This window comes from Argentina silus, assembly GCF_951799395.1.
Source record: "Argentina silus genome assembly, chromosome: 13".
NCBI lineage: Eukaryota > Metazoa > Chordata > Actinopteri > Argentiniformes > Argentinidae > Argentina > Argentina silus.
In genome coordinates, this window is record NC_139667.1 from 4,040,675 (window position 1) to 4,060,302 (window position 19,628).

Genomic DNA, 19,628 nt, shown 5'->3' on the forward strand with positions numbered 1-19,628 from the left:
AATGGAATCCCCGTGTGTGTGTGTCTGTCTGTGTCAGTTTAAGAGTTCAAGTATGACTTTGGAAATATTGTTTTTTTTCTTATTTTTTTTAGCACACGCAGACAAAAGAAATCAGATTTTACTCAACCCCACACACACACACAATTCAAAATATCTAGAAACGGTTTCATTCGGAGCAGCACATTTCACAGACAAGTGACAATGTAGCCATTAGCAGCAGACAGAGGTCATGTGGTCGGGATATCTGGCAGGACGCTGGGGTTGGAGGGCAGGTTAGACACAGGCGCCTGGGTGATGAAGGTCACCAGGGACAGCTCCTCTGTAATTCTGCAAGACAGCCGTCATTATGGAATGAAAAACTGCAACGTCTGATAAATCACACGGGGGGAATCACTGTCTCACAGCTAAATGTTTTGTCGGCTTTACATGCCCCGTGGGACCAATAAATCTATTGGAGCTTTGTAATTACGAAAAAGAAAACCGCGACCGCGGAGTCCTCAGGCATTCTTACCCGGCCTCACTGTCATTCGGGTTCCTCTCTGTGGATGCAGACAGAGCCAGAGGTTGGCTGGGTTTACTGTGGGAAAAAAAGCAAAGTTGCATTGAAATACAATCGAGTAGCCATGTTTTAACATACTGTACATCAGCACCTGTTGTGTGTCTAGCTGTTGACTGTAAGGGGTTATTTCAGGTCATTATCATTCAGATTTTCACTGGGGTGCAGCATCTCGATCCCAAGGCACCAAATGCTGCTAAATCAGTTATGCTGCTGGACTAAGTGCCAGGGCAATGCTGCTGACATGAGTGTGTACATCTCCTCTGCCCTCCCATACCCACATACACATCCAGATCCCCTACACTCTTTCTGAAAATCATGTTGCCAGCTGTTCCCTGACCACAGGCGTTCAAAGAACTAAATAAACCCCTTGTGCACGTGAAGTAGGGCCAAGAGGCTGAAGGCAGATGTTTGTTTCCGAGCACACGACTCTGCGGCCGACCCTATTTTTACTATTGTGCCCAGACTCCCTTTCTTCATTCTTTTTAAGCAGCTGGACGGAAAAGAAAATTGGTTTAAACCTAACTGATGTTTTATGGTATCCTCTTCTGCTGAGAAAAAGAGCTGTTAAAGACATTACAAAGGACAGAGGAGTCACAAATAAAGGCCCTCTCCAACACTGCAGCACGGCTCAGGCCTCTTATGGTGTCGCTCCGTCCTGTCCTCAACGCCAGTTTCAGTTTTCATGTTTTAATGACTCCAAATGGATGGTATCATCTACAGTGAATGCAATAGCAATCTAAATGAACGGGGGAAGCCAGCAGCTTCTATATACTGAAATGTATGCACTCACTGCAATGTCAGTCGCTTTGGATAAAAGCGTCAGCTACATGGCATATATAGAAATGAGGCATGTCTGCCCACAGATGACTCCGTCACCTCCGGAGGACCCAGAGTGTCGCAGTTGTTGTTACCTCGCTCTCTGTCCGTTCATTTGAGCAAAGAGCAGTCGAAGCACCTTCTCCTTCTGCTCCCACGTGAGTTCAGAGATATCCACCTTGTTGCTCTGTATATTAGTCCTGAAACACAGGGGCAGAGGGCAGCCGCAGCCGTTGCCAGGGTTACAGCCAGGTTAAGTGGCACTACAGTAGCTAATCCAGTGCTCTCATCAACATGCAATAATCTACATCACCGTGTGAACTGTGCGTAATGTTTGTGTTCGGGTGACTGTAGAATTATACGCAGGTGAATCAGTGCTGTAACCCACAAGGGCAGCGGGAATAAGGACATCAGAATGTATGCTGCGTGGCGTCATAGTGAGACAACAAGCTGGCCCTCACCACTTCTCTGCCTCCTCCAGGTCGGTGTAGACACTGTTGGTGCTGTGGGGGGTTTTGTGGAACGTGCGGACGCGGGGGTACTCCTGCCGGCCTGACCGGGCCTCGTTCATCCTCCTGCGGTAGGCCTCCAGTGCCTCCTGCCTGTACTGCAGCCGGTTGGCCTGGATCTCCTGCTTCACCTGACCCAGAGCCGCCTGGAAGAAGCACTCCAGCTCTGTACGCTGCTCCACGACACTGCGCGCCAGCCGCTTGACACGTCCCATCTCCTTCTCCCGCATGGCCAGCAGCTTCTGCAGCTTGTCCAGCTCCACGTGGCCGGCCTGGGTGCTGACCAGGGCTTGCTGCTGCGTCGTCTCCCTGTCCCGCTCAAACTCCCCCACCATGAGACCCAGGGCCTGCTCCAGGGTAACGACCTTCCCTTTGAGTTCCGCTAGCTCCTCCCTCTGGGCCTTGAGCTGGCTCACGTTCTCCTTCATCATCAGCTCATCTGTCTCCTGCGGGGCGGGTGTTAAAATCATGACATGTCATGCTGTGGTGTGATGTTATTCTTTTAAAGACACTCAGCAACATGTTGATGATAAAGAAGATGATTAGTTCGGATTAGCGCTCTCCACCTCGTCATTGAGAGTGTTTTAGGGGGTTCTATAATGTGCTGCACCGGGAGTCTGGGTGACTTCATCCTGCCCTCGCTGTTTCAACTTAATCAGAGGGGAGATTACAGTTCCCTGTGTTTGTTTGCTTTAGAGAAACAGTGCCGGAAAACACTGAGGAGGGAAGCCACTGACTTGGAACCCAGAAGCCAGTGGAAACTCACCACAACCGCCGGCCACAGAGCCACTGGCTAGCACTGTGAAGGTGAGGGGAGCGTAAAGCAAACAGGGTCAGCACAAATAAATAAAATAGGGGAAATACCATCTGAAATATGTCCAACACAGACCTTGCATACATTTCATTACTGAAGGATTACAAAAAAAAAAGAAAAAGTGAGGTGATGGCTCTTTGTTCAAAGTTCTGCCAGGACATGAAAATGCCTACAGCTCTGTTTGCTTGCTGCCCCCATGGTGCCACTGTACCTTGTGCAGGTCCAGGGAGGCGTTTTCCTCAGCCAATGACACGGTCAGTTTCCTCAGGTCCTCCACCTCCTTCACGTGGTAGCTAAGCGCCTCGGTGAGACGAACGTTCTCCTTGAAAACGGAGCGTGACGCGTCGTCCAGCTGCCTGTTCGTTCAGGACACAAAGTTGCCAGTTTCTCGTGTCTCATGTACCAAATTGTGTCTGTGGTATAATTGGGACTTCCGCCACCGTTACCTGTCAGTCTAAAGTCATGTTGACACCACAAACGATGGTGATGAATGTGGTTGGGTGGTGAAATAGAGGCATCTGGTAATGTAGAGTAAATCATTGGTGACATCACATTCCAAGCTAGGGGAGTGATAGGTTTTAATTTCCTTTTGAGTCCCTCTTTTACCACACTACATTAAACTGAGCCAATGTGTGCTGCTTAAGTACCTTCAAATGTTATTAAAAAAAAGTATTGGAAGTCTATAACTGGTGATGAAACAACAATTAAGGCCAGACCAGTGTCAAGAGAGAGTCATGTTGGAGAGAGTCATACCGATACAGACCATTAAATAACGGAATACACTGAATTTAATGTATATTCCTTTTTGTCCTGATATGGCTTTAAAAATAATATACAATACACAGAGGTCTCCCCACATACTGTTCCATACCGGGGCACTCTTTCCTGTAAGTCTATCTGGAACGGAGGATGTAATCATTGGCTTAGGTGATGTACACTATCTTGAGGAAGACAAGCCGGTGTGGTGAAGATAATGTATAACCTTGTTTTCTATATATACATTTATTTTCCCTCTCTTTTTTCCCCTTGCCCTGAAGGTGTAAAATTAGCCTGTAATTGGACAGCAGAGACACTCACACAATGGCTTCATTGTGGGCCCTCTCAGCCAGCTGGGCAATCCTCTGCTCGGCCTCCTTCTCCAGGCGAACCTGTGGGGGAAACACACAGACACCAACTGTTCCTCCCTGGGCTCTCTCTAGGTCACCCAGGCCTCTCAAGATCCATTAATCCAAGACTTTGATCAGCCCATGGCTCGCTTTCCTCAAGTTACTTTTAGTTCCACTATTTTGCTCTACATGATTGTTTTTGTAGCGGGGGCTGTAGCCCAGGGACAGAACACAAATAGAACACATTTTCAAACATTTGAAATACATTTCCATTGAGTTCAATAAGGGGAATGGGAACCCCGTCCTTGGAACTGTAAGTTTGTGTACAAAACAATGCAAGTGTAACCTTGAGGCATACGTCATACCTTTTCACTGAAGAACTTGTGCTCCATTCTGGCTAGGCTTTCCTTGTGTTCCCTGTCAGCTACGTACATGCTTTCTTTAATCTAAAAGAAATGGATGATGATCATTGATAACATTGCATCATATAGGTAGAAAACAGGTTGTAAGCAGGTTTTCTAATCAATCTGGTTGTTCTCACACTATTGAGCTCTTGCTCCATTTGGGCTTTCTTTTTCCGAAACTCCTTGATTGTCTTCAATTCTCCCTGGATCATCCTGAACTCGCTGGATCTCTTTTTGAACTTCTCCTCCAGCTCATTGATTTTAAGTGTGTACTCTGCAATCTGCAACAATCGAAAGTAGTTGGATTATGGACACAGATATAAAAAAAAAAGATAATGTCAATCCATAAATTCAGTTCAAATATACAAATACATCAACCGTTAGCTAAGTACACATAATACAATGTGCAAAACAGAGTATGCACCAGGTTTGGTGTGTGAAATGGCATTTACAGATTCAGGAATAGAACGGACGCAGATTTTCAGAGAAATAAGCGGAGCTTCCAGGAACAGAGAACAACCCAGTTATAACAGCCGGGAAGAAAATCTAAAAGTTCACATGGATCATGGCCGTCGCAACCCAACCCAATTTCGGCACAGATCACTCAAGCTAAATACCCAAAGAGAACTGCTACTGTGGACTTAGGGGAGTCAGAGCAAAAATGTGAAAAAGTGACCAAAGTCATGAGTGGCTAGCAAAACAGGCAACCGCAATGATGCACATGATGGTTAAATTAGAGGTTTTCAACCATTTGATTATAAGGTTATACCTAATTGTTATTCTTCTTCAGATAACTATATAACCCTATACTACATATTTCCATAGATTGTAGTCTGCAAAATGACATGACTGACATGAATTAAACAACCATCAGCTGCTCTGAAGTGTTCCTTACCATCTTGAAATCGTCAGATTTGATTTTTGCTTACAGTATGGTCGCATTTCTCTCTTTTGCATAGTGCAGTATTTTAATCGCTGTCAAAAATATGGCACTCACCCAGTGGGATGACTGGAAAACTGTTGATATAATTGTTTGGTGGACAGACTTTTTCAACACTCAGAGTCACATGTCAGACGACTCAGACGAAGGCCAGGGCACTCACGTTCTCTAAGTGCTCTTGATGCAATGGTTTCCATTAGCTAAGTCAAAAGATGGGCCATTTTATCACTTCACAACAAGAAAAGGGGGTTGAGGGGCATGTCTTGAAATCACGTCTTCAGGGTCAACCACAACAATATTTATTTTCCAGAATTAGTGCTACATGGGCTTATGTGACAGTGCCATGCATGTCTAAAAATGGGGATGTTTCAAGTTGGTCCAGACCGAGCCTCTTTTATTTCTCTTGGGTCTATTGGTTCCCATTTTTACCAGCATGAAGTAAGACATGTAAGATGGAAAACAGCTGTTAGGCCAAGCTGCACATTTCTGCACAGTTTCTTTTTGTTAGGCCACTGCAATGGCAAAGTCTGACATTTGGATCTTTACTCCAATCAATGCAAATGCATTTTGCTCTTTGGAGATCAGCTGTCAAAACGAGACAGAAATAAAGTTTAACGCACACTAGTAATTTAGCACAATCTATATAGCACCTGAGGGATGGATAACTTATATCAAAACTAGCTTGTGTGTTCCAGACCATGCACATTTTAATTATGTGTTTTTTTTTTCTGAATACACAGAGGAGGATTAACATAATGTTAGACTACATAACTGTAAATGTAGGGGTTTGTTTCTGAGTTTTATGTTCACTTTGTTTGTTTTCTTTTTCTCTGGGTAAATAAGCATAGTGTCTGCATAATTAAAAAGAACACCATTGTTCAGACACAATACAGCCCATTATTGAGATTCTGTTTTTATTGATTTATTACAGAAGCAACACCCTTGAGGCTGCAGAACAATGCATGGGATTCATTGGATACTATACTTGTCAGGATACAGAGCTTTGTTTTAACGTGCAAATGTTCCTATTACATTCCTGACCTGTTATCTGTAAACTGCCTAGTGAGTCACTCCCTGTGTTTTGAGTGTGTCAGATGATATGAACACTGTTTAGGCTATTCCTTTTGAGGCTTTACCCACAAGATTACTTACAATATTCTCACTCTCCTCAAGCGCTTTTGTTTTTTGACTTTTGAGTTGTTCCTCCAGCCTTGCAATCTGTAGAAATGAGACAATATGTCACAGGATTAAAGCACGTTAATACAATGCTGTTGTTACTAGAGTAATTGCAGTGTTATCACACAGATATATTTTCTTCTTCTAAACCTTCTCCTCCTTCTCGGCATCCTTCCTTTTCAAGAAGGCTATGATGTCCACCGTGTCCTTCTCTGCGCGGTACTGCTGGTTGCTGAGCTCCTCGTTGGCTCTCGCCAGCCTGCGGGCAGCTTCACGGTACTCCACACGCGAGCTTTCGGTGACATCCAACCTCGCTTCCCAAAGAGCTGCGTTGGCCTTTGCCTTCTCAATGTCCGACTCTTTGTCGGATTTTGACTCCTGTTTGCCTTCTTTTTTTCCTTTTCTACGTATGAAATAGAGACATGGAATGAACATTAGTAAAAGTCTTAGCTGCTAGCAAGCTACAGTTCAGTACTAAAGCCTGTATAGGCAGCTAGCTAGCTACTGTAGCTAAAGTTAGAGGGAAACAGTGTCTTACCCCTTCGCCTTCTTTCCTTTTTTGCCTTTCTTCTTGGGCATTGTTATGGATAAGATAAATTAATGGATACAAATGAATGGGATATTATTTGACACCAAGTTATTTAGCAAGCCTGTCTACCACTTCATGCCACTGCACTGAAACTTTGTTTACAGTCTCGTTGCCATAGGAGCCACGGCCCGGCCAGAGCATGATAGGGCCAGAGCTGTCAATGGTCTTGAGCTCGGGATCCTAGCATGCATGACAGGTAGGCTGTAAATGGAATACTTGCAGACTGTAAAGCAAAGCTAAAAGATGACAAAATGCAGTGAAACTTGTTGGAATCCAAACTATGCAACTACATAATCTAAGAAAATAGGCGTTTTGTTTCATCATTGGAGACTAAGTGCAAGTGTGAAGTCGGGTCACATCTGGTTACACACATCTGCATGAAGGATGATAAATATAAAGTATTTTAATGCCCATTTGTCATTAAAGCTTGCACAAAATGTAGGCTACATGGATTTTGTTTTGCCTAACCAAATTGGGAAACATATGAAGGCCTACTAGATCTGATGCGTTTACATGATACGTTAGGGTATCAAACAGGATCGGTTTGGACATGAGGTCCACCCCCTGGTATGGTGTCCCGAGAAGAACTGTAAGCCACTGACAGGTTGCAAAGCTCACACAGATGTTTGGTTAGATTACATCAATTGTGGATAAGCCTCAAAAGTCCAATCCAACTGAAACAAACAATGTAAAGTTAGAGCAGGTCATTATTCCAGTCCAGAACCATTGTCACATTACATGGCCTTGCTCATCTTGTTCCCAAATAGCTTTTCTTAAGAGACTGGAGAGTGCCCAGGGAACATTCTTCACAAAACATAGAACAAAACAAGTAAATATCATAAAATGTCAGGGTGTAGCTACTGTAAGCTTAAAGCATATAGCTTTCTTGCACTGGCATCATGCACACGAGTTTGGGGACTAAATTTAAAGCTAATTGCTATGACAGCGAGCAGAGAAAGCTGAAATAACCCTGAGCCTCCAGAAGCTGTCATTATCATTGGAATTGTAATGACAAGGTTTACGTCTCTTCAATAGACTTTGGGGGTTAGGACACCCACAAACAAGACATTCCTGAGGGTAACATTGCAGCATATTAATAATAGATTGCCCGGCGTAGATTACAAAGCTTGGGTCACCTCTTATGCTTTACAGCCATTGGTTAAGTTGAGACAAAACACCAAAATTTGTACTCAGGATACCTCTTAGGACTTTTTATTGGGTCTCTCAGATGTCATGCTATGTCATACTGGTATAATGCCACCTCATTCCAACCTGCCTCCCTCCCTGAGCTTCATAGGGAAACCAATAGGTAACCTACATTCTGAACCCAGTGATTTAATTCGGCAGCTACATTGAACATTTGAACTGAACACATATTGCTGTCACATATTTCATTGTTAAGCGGTAATTTTCATTACATAATAAAGAGAACAACCCAGCCCACTTTAGTCATTTGACCTCCATTGGTCTGAACTTGTCAAGGCATGACTCACCTCTGAAATAATTGTCATTGCAGCATGAGGGTATGGCATAGACCTATGCTTTGACTCATACCATAAACACTAGTGCGTGATACTCTTAAGTCTTGTAAGGTGGCCAGACCCGTCAAAACACTCTGCATGATCCAAATACATAATTTTCTATAGTAACAGTTACAGTTACTGTATGTCTGAACTTAATTATAAAGTACTCTTGTCTTTGACAGCTAGGGCAAGATTCTCCCCACAAAGGACCACAAAGGACCTTGGAGATAACAACATGGACGGAAATTGCAGACAAGACATCATGTCTTTTGAACAGTGAGTAATTCTAATATGACATCTTGTCGTGTTTTGAAGTGTGTTAAATTCACTCATAGAGCATCATAATACGGTTGACACAAGAAGTCACAATATCCCTGCAGTAAATTCACACAAGTCAATGAGAGGTCCTGCACATGCATGCTTTGATAGGGGGAAAATGACCATAATGGTGAGCCACAGGATTGAAAAGAAGTGGAGGAAAGAAAGTGCAATATTTTTAGTCCAAATTACAGCGTTGGAACAGTGCTTTCTGCACAGCGGAGTGTCCCCGGATTGGAATGGCATGATGGGTGAGTGTCTGTGCCAAGCCCCACCCTCTCCCCTGACTGTCCTCTCCGTGGACCTCCTCTCCGTGCTCCTCAAGTCCCGCTGTGCTGCAGGACCTCCGCCTCCACTCCCAGCTGGGTGACACATGCCTCCATGGTGTGGGCTTCACTTACCCACTGTATGTGGTGAACCAGCTTCATCATTAGTAGCAGAGCTGAGTGAGACAGCAAACCAGCTCAGTGTGCAAGTTGTACATGTTTCAATCCTATCTGTCCTCACAGTGTCTGCGACTTCTGATGGGGTGGAAGGAAATCCCGCTCTGCTGTAAAGCTCAGTTCAAATGAGGTCTCTGAGTTAGCTGCGCCTCTCTGCTGAACTGCTTGTGGCACATCTTTACTGCCTTTCTCTCCCTCTCAGAAGCCAGAAACTCTCAACATTGCTTCGCCATGCATTATCTGATAGATTCAGGCATGGTTAAAGACGCCTTGCCAACCACCCACCTAAAACTGAGAAAGCCACTCATGCTTTTCATGCTTTCTCCTGTGAAACGTGCCTTTAAATATTTCTCCCTCGCAAAACTTGTGGTCAGCACAGGGATGAGTGGGAGTGAGATGATTGTTAACATTCTTTTAACATTCATGCCAGTTGGAGAGCAAGTTACATTTGCACATCTTTTGGAAAAGTTTGGTTGGGGTTTAAAGGGCTTCAGCAGATTTTGTAATGTGGTCATTCTCACACACGTCATGATTGTTGCAAATATTGTAATATCTAGACTGAAGATGTGTTGTGATGTGTTGCAATGCACATTCAGAGGTGCAACTCTCCTTGTTGTAAGTCCTTTTGTTAAGATGGGTTGTCAGGCGGTAAAGCAACTCCTCTCAGCACAATGACTCATATCTCATATTTTTCATATTTTTTAGATATTTATCTGAAATTCACCATTCTGCTTTTGAGGTTTTCTTGTTTGAATGAGTTTAATGTAACTATATATCCTCACCACAGTAGATTAGATCTACATTAGTCTCTCCTTTTTAAACCTATGGGTAGTTTTTTTCAGTTATCAGTTATGAAATAAATGACTTATATGGCTTTGTTTGAAAATTCTAAGTAACTAGCAGTTTTTATATACCATACAAGCAACATGAGCTCCAAATTAACAAGTCATCCACTCCGATCTAACCACATTCTTACATCACTGCTTATTTAGGGAAAACAGTGAATTTGAGTAATATGTTCTTGTGAAAGTCAAGATACTTGTACAGGGACAGAATTGTAGTAATAGGCAAGTTAGCCTGTAAGTCTTCATTAAATGCACCAATAAAATGTATTTTAAGACCATTGATCTAAGTTTCTGCAAGCCATTGGTTCAGATGTCCTGATATATCCTTGTTGTTTCTTCTTTTAGGGGGATTTTCGGCTCCAGTTTGCCCACTAAAGATGAAAAAAAAACATGTTGCCAGATTAAGCATCTGAAAAAAATTAAAATGCTGCTGGTAAGCAGGTATTCAGTATCCAGCTCTGTCAGAAGGGGGGACTCGTGAAGGGACTGAGATGGAATGTCCCAGGATTGGTCGATGGCTTCTGTTGGCCTGGCCTCGTGCCAAGGCCTTATGTCTTTATATACGGTAAACAGATGACCAGACAGTCCTGAGTGAGCATCGCTATCCACTCTGTCTGTCTCTGCCTCTCCTGCTGCCTCTCCTCTCCTCTCCTCTCCTCTCATCACCTCAGCAGACCGGTGCCACTTCATACTGAGCTGTTCCTCTCAACAAGATTAACTTGAAAAGGCACAGTTTTCAACCTTTATCGAGAAAGTAAGGTTTCTTTTTTTTTTTTTTTTTTTTAAAGGCACCAGCCTGTCTTCGGGTGTGAAAACGATGGCTCCGCAGATGTTACTCCTAACAGTAGCGTCCATGTGGCTTCTGGCTGGGAACTTCATAGCGCAGGCAACCTACTATCACCACCGCTACCGCCACCTCGAGCACTCGGCCAACATGGAAAACCTCCTGCCTGAAGCCCAGCCCGAAATCCTGTCTGAAGTCCTTCCTGAAGTCCTTCCTGAAGTCCTGCCTGAACTCCTGCCCGAACTCCTGCCCGAACTCCTGCCTGAACTCCTGCCCGAACTCCTGCCCGAACTCCTGCCCGAACTCCTCCCTGAACTCCTGCCCGAAGTTGTCCACGACTCCCACCTCGTCAACTTCAGCCGCACGTTCTATGGGATCATGTTCGATGCAGGGAGCACAGGCACCCGGATCCACATCTACAAGTTTATTCAGAAAGACCCAGGTGAGTGGGTTTTTTTTCTCTCTCTCTATTTCTGTCGGTCTCAGCCGGTCTCTCTCAGCCTCAGCCTCAGCCTCAGTCCCAGGAGCCAATAGGGCTTTACACAGAGCCGTCTCCCCCCAGAGTGTCTGTGTTTGCTGTTGGGTCATTCGCTCTGTGGTGCGAAGACAAACATGTGCCGTCAGGGTGGGGAGAGAGCAATGGGCAAGGCAGAGCCCAAAAGAGCTGAGTTGTTGTTTTCATCATCTGCCTGTGTGACTGAACTATGAAATCCTTAAGACATACCTGCACTGTAGTAATGCAATTGTATTTAGTCTTTTTTCTTCTCATTTGTTAAACACAAGTGGTTGAAGTGCCATACCAATGTGGGCATTATTGATTATTATTAATTAATTAATTAAATTAATTTCAAATGTAATTTGTTGATGGCTGTCTTTTGCTTGCTTGACAATGGAATCTTCTCTTTTTAGTTGAGCTGCCAGTTCTGGACAATGAAATGTACCATGCTGTGAAGCCTGGTTTGTCTGCCTATAAAGACAAGCCTAAGGAGGTATGTATGTCTATGATTTACTCATTATTCATAATAGCAGACGATGGGAAATAAGTTTGTCCAAAGTTGTCCACAAATCATTCCTTACAGTCTCCAAACCACAGTGATTTTGATGAAATATGTAGCATGCAAACCACATAATTACATGAATTGATTTCGCTGATTGCTTTCACTTCCGCTGATGTATGCTGTCTTGGGTTCTGTAAAGTACAGCCAGATGATGTAGTAGAGATGTACTGTATTTGCTTTGTGGTTTTCCTTTGCTAGAGTGTTGAGATCTGTACTGTGGGCCATGCTCATTTGTGAATGTCGGTTATCCCATTCAGGGCGGGAACACGATCAGACAGCTTCTGAAGGTGGCGAAGAAGACGGTGCCGGAGGATGATTGGAAACAGACCCCGGTGGTCCTGAAAGCCACGGCGGGGCTCCGCCTCCTGCCCGTGGATAAGGCCGACGCTCTATTGGATGAGGTGAGGCACGTTTTCTTGTTTCCTCAGACAGTTTGGCACAGCCGTCCCACCAAGGATCGGGGACGCGAAACCGCTAAGTGCTTACAAGTGTCCTTGAGAAAAGAAGGGGGGGGGGGAGTCTGCCCACTTGGTAGCTATCAATGAGCAAAAAACAGCTGTTCTGGGGTTGTCTGGAGTAGTGGAATATGTCATTTGAATTATTACATTTATGCTACTACTCCAGCCGTGCTTGCGGTTCACTCTTCCGTCACAGACAAATTTTCCCCTATACGCCTCCTGAGTCTAGATAGAGGATATCTAAGGTCACTGGCACCACTTTTCCCCCTTATTCAGCTTTTATTTACAATGCTCTTAAATTGTTTGCACATTTTCTTCTCCGTAGGTTCGGGAAGTCTTTGACGAGTCTCCCTTTTTTGTACCAAACAACAGTGTCTCCATAATGAATGGAACTAATGAAGGTATGTCATATTTGAGGGTCTATTACAAACATCTGTCTTTAATTCTCTGTTTAACAGATGTTGGTATAGCTGGTTAAGACGTCAGCTGTTGAACTGTAGACGTTGCTAACATTAGCGTAACGCTAAAGTACTGTTAGAAACAGGTGTTTGTTGTATCTAGCAACACTGTCCTCATAAAATGTTTTTATAAGAGGTCTGTTTCTACCTCGTTGAGGCAATTAAATAACCTTGTCTGAATGGCCTTCCCACGCCCAATATTAAGTGATCTTCCACATCGCTCATTAAGACACCCTCACTAACTCATGTTTCATCAGATGTGCAAGTCATTATTCTCTGTTTACGAGACACATAACCAGACATCTGAGACGGCGGCCATTACCTGGCTTAGTCTAGGATCCTACATGTCAGACAAACGTTGCTCATGCAGTAGTAGTCTAATAAATTAAAACTAGTACATTTCCTCAAATCCCTTAAGTTTGAGTCTGTCCTCTCAAGCATGCCACAAATGGCAACAACTTTACATGATTTTGTTCAAGTGAAAGTCTCACACAGACACTCTTCATTTACTCTCTCGTAGGAGTCCTGGCCTGGGTAACGGTGAACTTTCTGACAGGTAAGGCATTGCTCATGATTTGTTATGGTGGTGTTAATGGTCAGGGGGGTTATATCTGAGGTCTGCACTGTACACAGTTGCCCGGCAGTGAAAGACTACTGTCTCCTGCCTGACACTGCAGACTTGAGTCATTGGCTACCATCTGGTCACGGTGGGATGCAATATTCCCTCACATTTTACTGCATGTTAGCATAATGCATAAGGACATGTATAAACTCTACTGTATAAAAAAAACATTCTATGGCCCAAACAAGAGACCAAATTTTCCTCTTGCTGACACTGGCCACAGAAAGGGTCCTTGTTTTTACACTGGCGGTTGGAAAATGAATTAATTCCCCCCCAAGAAAGTGGGCAGTTAATAATGTATGGTGTGTTGTACATTCTGTTTACAGTGATGATGGGTAGCATCCTCTGTAGAGCTAGCTATTTTCGGCTTTATGTGTTTGACTTGACTCAGTGTGTTTGGTTTAGGTCACTTGTATGCCAAGACCAGGAAGACGGTGGGGATCCTGGATTTGGGCGGAGGATCTACCCAGATCACTTTTCTCCCGAAATCCAAGGTAAATATTGCATAAAAAACTCTGTTGTTTTTGAATGCGTTTCCAAAGATAGTGATAATTATCACTAAGCACATATCACTCAACGCCTCTCTCTCGTCCCACAGAAAACAGTTTTCTCTGCTCCACCAAGTTACATTGCCAATATCAACATGTTCAACAGCACTTATCAACTCTACACTCACAGGTAGGTAACAAACCACTGGTGTACCATTTACTGTCTTAATATGCAATACATTGTTTTAGCATTGCCGTTTATGGATTTCATATTTCTGTCCCCCCTCAGCTACCTTGGAAACGGACTCTTTGCAGCTCGATTGGCTACTCTTGGGGCTCTGGGGGCTGATGGTAGTGTATATGCTTCTTCTGTACCTACAGTAAATTGTCACGTTTACTGTCTTAGTCAGGCAACTATCCAGTCATTCCTCCTGTGCATAGTTATAAAATAACATACAAATGAAATGTCAAATACAAATAGTATAATTTTAGACTAAATCTTATAACTTATCTTCTTTACCCTTCCAGGTCTTGACTGGAAAATCTTCACAAGCTCCTGCCTACCTAAGAAGTTCAGAGAGGATGTGACTTTTGGGGGAATCACCTACCAAGTTAGCGGAATTCCAGATGGTAAGGGCAAGACACAGGACAAGTATTGTCAGTATTAAGGGTTTAGTTGCATCTGAGAACATTGTCCTACCAGAGCCACAGGGACTATGGAGCCAAATGCATGTTGTCATTCTCTCTCTGCACACAGGCCTTTGAACAATTATAATACAGCGAACTGTGTATTTAAATGAAAGGAAAACTGTCAGCTAACTCCACAAATAATGCAACACTCCCATACCACAGTCATGTAGCCAAAAGATACTAGGTTAGTCCCAGAGCTGCAATTTTTCTCGTGTGACGAGCGGCTTGATCTTGACCGCTAACAATTATGTGGTAAAAATAGATAGCCCAACAGGGCCGTGTTAAGTGCTGCTCCTGTCAGCACATGGTTTCTCCGGTCGGACGAACCAAACCGATCCCAGGGTGCTGCAAATGTTTCTCGTGTAGTCCTCTGGTGAGCCTATAGCCTCAGGCCCAATCTAACCTCACACCGAAGCCTCAGACTCCCCAGCGCATTCCACCAAACCTCCGCAGCCATGCTGATGAGTGTTATAAAGGGACAGCTCGTTGTCAACCCCTGTGCCATCCCGCTGTCTGTCCAGGTTACGCCGGGTACAAGCTGTGCTACTATGAGGTGATGAGGGTGGTGAAGGGCATCGTGCACCAGCCATTCGAGGTCAAGGGCAGCAGCATCTTCTATGCTTTCTCCTACTACTTTGACAGAGCTGTGGAGTCCGGCCTCATCGGTGAGTAGACACAGAGCAGAGCACACACACACACACACACACACACACACACACACACACACACACACACACACAGAGCAGAGCACAAATCACATTTCAATGTTAAAACCAGTAAAACATAAACAGGATTTGAAATAGATTTTTTTTTCTTTTTTTTTTCTTTTTTATTATTTTCTTCTCAAGGTTCACTTACTGTAGATGGTGATTTTCATGACTGGTTAGTTTACTTTATCCAAAACCCAATGCTGTCCACAGTCAAAGTTATGTAACTCCCTTCCAACAAGTGACCATCATGCTGCAAAAGTTTGTGTACAAATGGCAAGCCACCCACAACTATCAACTTTTGAACTTGGCTCGGGTTGACGGCAATGACTACTGCTGAAGCTGAAGGAAAAAAGTAATCTTGTTTTTGTCCTACAGATGCCAGTCGAGGTGGCATTGTGGAAGTCAGGGATTTCAAGAAGAGAGCCAAGGAAGGTGAGAGACCAAGGCTTTATTTTCTCGGGCACATGTTGGTCGATATTGATGCAGTACACATTGTACAAACAAGAGCCCTTGGTGTTTATTTGCGCCCAACAATCCAACAATCGCACAGGCTTCACAAAATATCATTCCCCAAACCGCAAACTATTCCTGCAAAAACACACTGTCCTAACTCACACAAACACTCAACCTTGTTTGTGCCCAAATATCTTGGCACAATTGTAATATTGGCTCATTTATTTAGTCATTTCTGTGTAATAGACCATCGGGTGAAATGTCTTATTCATGAATGTACTCAGAGTATACACATTCACATTGAAATTCTGTACACACGTCAACATTTACCTGTAGTCATTAGCTGTAATCCAATGTGAAGTGGAAAGTGCCCTGGCACGTCGGATAGACACATAACCTTGGCTCATCTGCTGGATGCGTATGGCATTATAAATGCCCTTGTTGCACCAGATGTATGCTGTAGCTTGCAGGATTGAGTTGGTGTGTTATGTAAGTCTGCCAGCATTGCGAGAACACTGTCACATGGTCTGGAGGAACAACTCTGGCAAAGGGGGAGGGCTGGCTGGCAGCTGACCCAAAGAGCGATGTCTCTCCTGGGGCTGGAGGCTACCTGACAGCCACACAACACCCGGGGGTTGAGATACACTCTGTACAAGTCTGTTTTGCTCTGCCGCCCACCCCCTGCCCCTGCCCCAGCCTCAGCCTCAGCCTCACCAACATGTGCTGACCCCTGGGCACACTTGATTCTTCTAACACCCTCTTGCTCGGTCAGTTAACAGAAAAACAAAACAGGCTTGATCGCCTTTTAACCACGTAGCACACAGGTCAGAAAACGAGCGTGACCTCGCGTGGAACATGATACTGATGGAGTGTGTGATGCGCCCACGCCCACGCCCACGCCCACGCCCCTGCTCTCTGTCAGTGGGGTGTGACTTTGTGTTCATGCAGTGCCCACGTCTCACTCATCGTAACTTTGTTATGTTTTTCAGTGTGCAACAAGATGACCAAGTACCGTCCCATCAGCCCCTTCCTCTGCATGGATATGACATATATCACCTGCCTGCTAAAGGAGGGCTTTGGCTTCAAGGACAACACGGTGCTGCAGGTGAGACAGTCAGGAGCAGGTCACTGTGGACACATGCACAGCGAGGGGACAGGCCACACGCTCAGATTAATTCAACAGTTTGAGATGTATTATTTATTGAAACAAGACTTACTGAACCAAACAGGGAACACATTGATACATCACAACTATATTCAGCATAAAACAATGATAACAAACTAAGCTGCTTGCTCTTGTCCCCAGCTCACCAAGAAGGTCAACAACGTTGAGACAAGCTGGGCCCTGGGAGCCACGTTCGATCACTTCCATAACCTCAACATCCACTAAGGGCAGCAGCTACCTGGACCTGCAGGCACTGAGAGGGACAGCCTGTCATTGCTGGGCATCCCCCTGGGCCTGCAGGCACTGAGAGGGACAGCCTGTCACTGCTAGGCATCCCCGCCTCCCGCCCTCCGCCCTCAGCCTCCTGAGCAGCCCCTCCCTTGGCGACACACCCAGTCCTGCTCAGCACTGCCACGCTCCTCCAGCCAACCCCTCCCTCCCTCCCTCCCTCCCTCCCTCCCTCCCTCACACCCTCCCTCCCTCCCTCCCTCCCTCACACCCTCCTTGGCACCCTGCAAATAATCCAAGAACTGTTGACAAAGAAATCACTATATTTTTATAAGGAAGGCCAGCTATTTCTACTGTATGTTTAACCCATAATTAGTGAGTTGACTTTATTTTTGTAAAGCAAGCGTTTACATTTTCGCTTCCTTAGGGTTGTCTGACCTGAGGCGCTGTCTTATTTGGCTACCTTTGAGTGTGTAGAGTAGTTACAAGCAATGCAACTAGTCATGATATTTAGAGAACTTTGGTGCTTACTGTGGTCCTTGAGTGCACTGTAAAGTACAGTGTAGTATTTTATAAAAAAAAAAAATTGGTTGCAGGAAAACAACCTTCCTTCAGCTATAGCTCTGAATGCCTGCCACACATTCTATCTGGAAATATGTGTCCATGTTAATCTTGTTATCATACTGTAGGACAGGTGAAATACTTCCCTCACAGCAATAGACCACGGCAATAGATGAGAAATAGTTGAAATGAAGAGCACAGCCCAGTAGCTTTTTCCCCCCCTCATACTTTGCACATAACACTTTAATTGCAGATACTGTAGCCACAATTATCAGTTGCTTCTATATCATCTACAGAGTTGTAAATATTCATCAATGTTATAAGAGGGAGGTGTCGTACTTGCCACGACTCAGGGGGCAAGGAAAGCAGAAAGGGAGAGCTGATAGCTTTCTCACGGAGTGTCTTGCGTTTGATATATGAATACTATTGTATGTATGAAGTTAATGCCTGTGTTTGAAAGCTTGGCCGTAGTAGACACGGGGAATAGCCTCCGGTTGATTTATACTGTACGAGTGAGTGCCTTGTGTTTACGTTGGTGAGCACCTGCGTTATTTGTGTTGTATACAGTGGAGCGCTACGTGCTATCATGCGATCAATCGTTGGAAGATTGCAGGACCACGTTCCAAACTACAGCCTAGTCTGTTGCTGTGAGAGCAACCAGTCATAAGTATTATTTTGTCATTGGAATATCCCCTCTACTGCAGCAGAGTATATATCATCTAGAAACTGAGAAATACAGCCTCAGAACAATCTACATTCGTAGGGACGTAGCTCTTGGTGCAAGACACAAATAATGCTCAATACTGTTTGTAATTTCTTCTTGTGAACTATGTTTTTGTATAAATATTTAAATATCTGATTACTGCTCATTTTAAATGAAGTTATAATGTGTTGATTATGCATAGTGAACTGTATCAACGCTCTTCTTTCAAGCAACGTATTAGCTGCTCTGACCTGTATTCAAAATGTACAATAACTACTGCTGTATATAATACCACAGTGCCTGCTTTGACCTTTAAAAGGAAAACTTTCTTTATGCTGCAGCTGGACAATGTTCACAGAATGCCCATGTGTTTGCCAGTGAACTGGTTAATGAGTGTGAATCCAAATATTTTATGAAAACCTTGTGTAAGTAAAATGCATGTATACGGTTATACATGTATGTTTCAATAAAATATTAAAAGTGTGCTTGGTGTAACTGACCAGTCTATACCCAAAAAACATTTTCTTGACATGACATTTTCTTGACATAACAAATGCCTCTTGGTACTTGGTACTCTATAGAAGTGTATACACCCAGGAAGTAAGGCACGAGCTGTACAGTATATAATTTCTTAAGATTAAAATATAACTTTATTAATTTACACTTTTACATTCCATTCACAAAGTCACAACGGCATATCGTCATCGGAGTCCCATCAAACAGCCACTGCAGGATCAGTGTATCACTTGCTTGCAAACGCCATGATCTGCTCCTGTAGAGGCAAGAAAGAAGAAGATCAGTATACACACTCACAGCTCAGTAAATCTCCTATCAATATATCCATCCATCTATCCATCCACCCATCCATCCACCCACCTATCCATCCTTCCATCCATCCATTCACCAATCTATCCATCTATCCAACCATCCACCCATCTATCCAACCATCCACCCATCTATCCAACCATCCACCCATCTATCCAACCATCCATCATCCATTCATTCATCCACCCACCCATCCATCCATCCATCCATCCACCCACCCATCCATCCATCCATCCACCCACCCATCCATCCATCCACCCACCCACCCATCCATCCACCCACCCACCCACCCACCCATCCATCCATCCACCCACCCACCCACCCATCCATCCATCCACCCATCCATCCATCCATCCACCCACCCACCCATCCATCCACCCACC

General features: G+C 44.3%; 3 protein-coding genes across 3 annotated transcripts in view; 1 reads left to right on the forward strand and 2 right to left on the reverse strand.

Moving 5' to 3' along the window:
* Positions 1–151: 151 nt before the first annotated feature.
* Positions 152–6,983, reverse strand: LOC310814425 (basal body-orientation factor 1-like). Its single transcript, XM_083683836.1, has 11 exons — positions 6,863–6,983; positions 6,475–6,727; positions 6,301–6,366; positions 4,346–4,489; positions 4,170–4,250; positions 3,776–3,846; positions 2,910–3,054; positions 1,837–2,330; positions 1,471–1,575; positions 512–577; positions 152–327 (listed from the first exon to the last, which is right to left on the reverse strand). Exons 1-11 carry the CDS (start codon positions 6,901–6,903, stop codon positions 228–230), a joined length of 1,566 nt encoding a protein of 521 aa, XP_083539962.1. The 5' UTR covers positions 6,904–6,983; the 3' UTR covers positions 152–227.
* Positions 6,984–10,859: 3,876 nt separating this feature from the next.
* Positions 10,860–17,153, forward strand: entpd5a (ectonucleoside triphosphate diphosphohydrolase 5a; the record flags this gene model as incomplete). The annotated part of the gene is made up of 13 exons (XM_083683837.1): positions 10,860–11,268; positions 11,736–11,815; positions 12,142–12,285; positions 12,668–12,743; positions 13,321–13,356; positions 13,828–13,916; positions 14,021–14,100; positions 14,200–14,261; positions 14,439–14,540; positions 15,122–15,265; positions 15,686–15,742; positions 16,753–16,868; positions 17,070–17,153. 13 exons carry the CDS (start codon positions 10,860–10,862, stop codon positions 17,151–17,153), a joined length of 1,479 nt encoding a protein of 492 aa, XP_083539963.1.
* A 1,904-nt stretch (positions 17,154–19,057) lies between these two features.
* coq6 (coenzyme Q6 monooxygenase) overlaps positions 19,058–19,628 on the reverse strand; it is a 10,687-nt gene continuing 10,116 nt past the window's right edge. The window contains exon 12 of the mRNA XM_083683554.1: positions 19,058–19,192. Coding sequence (XP_083539680.1) covers positions 19,163–19,192 — 30 coding nt within the window. The 3' untranslated portion in view covers positions 19,058–19,162. The remainder of the gene's footprint in view (positions 19,193–19,628) is intronic.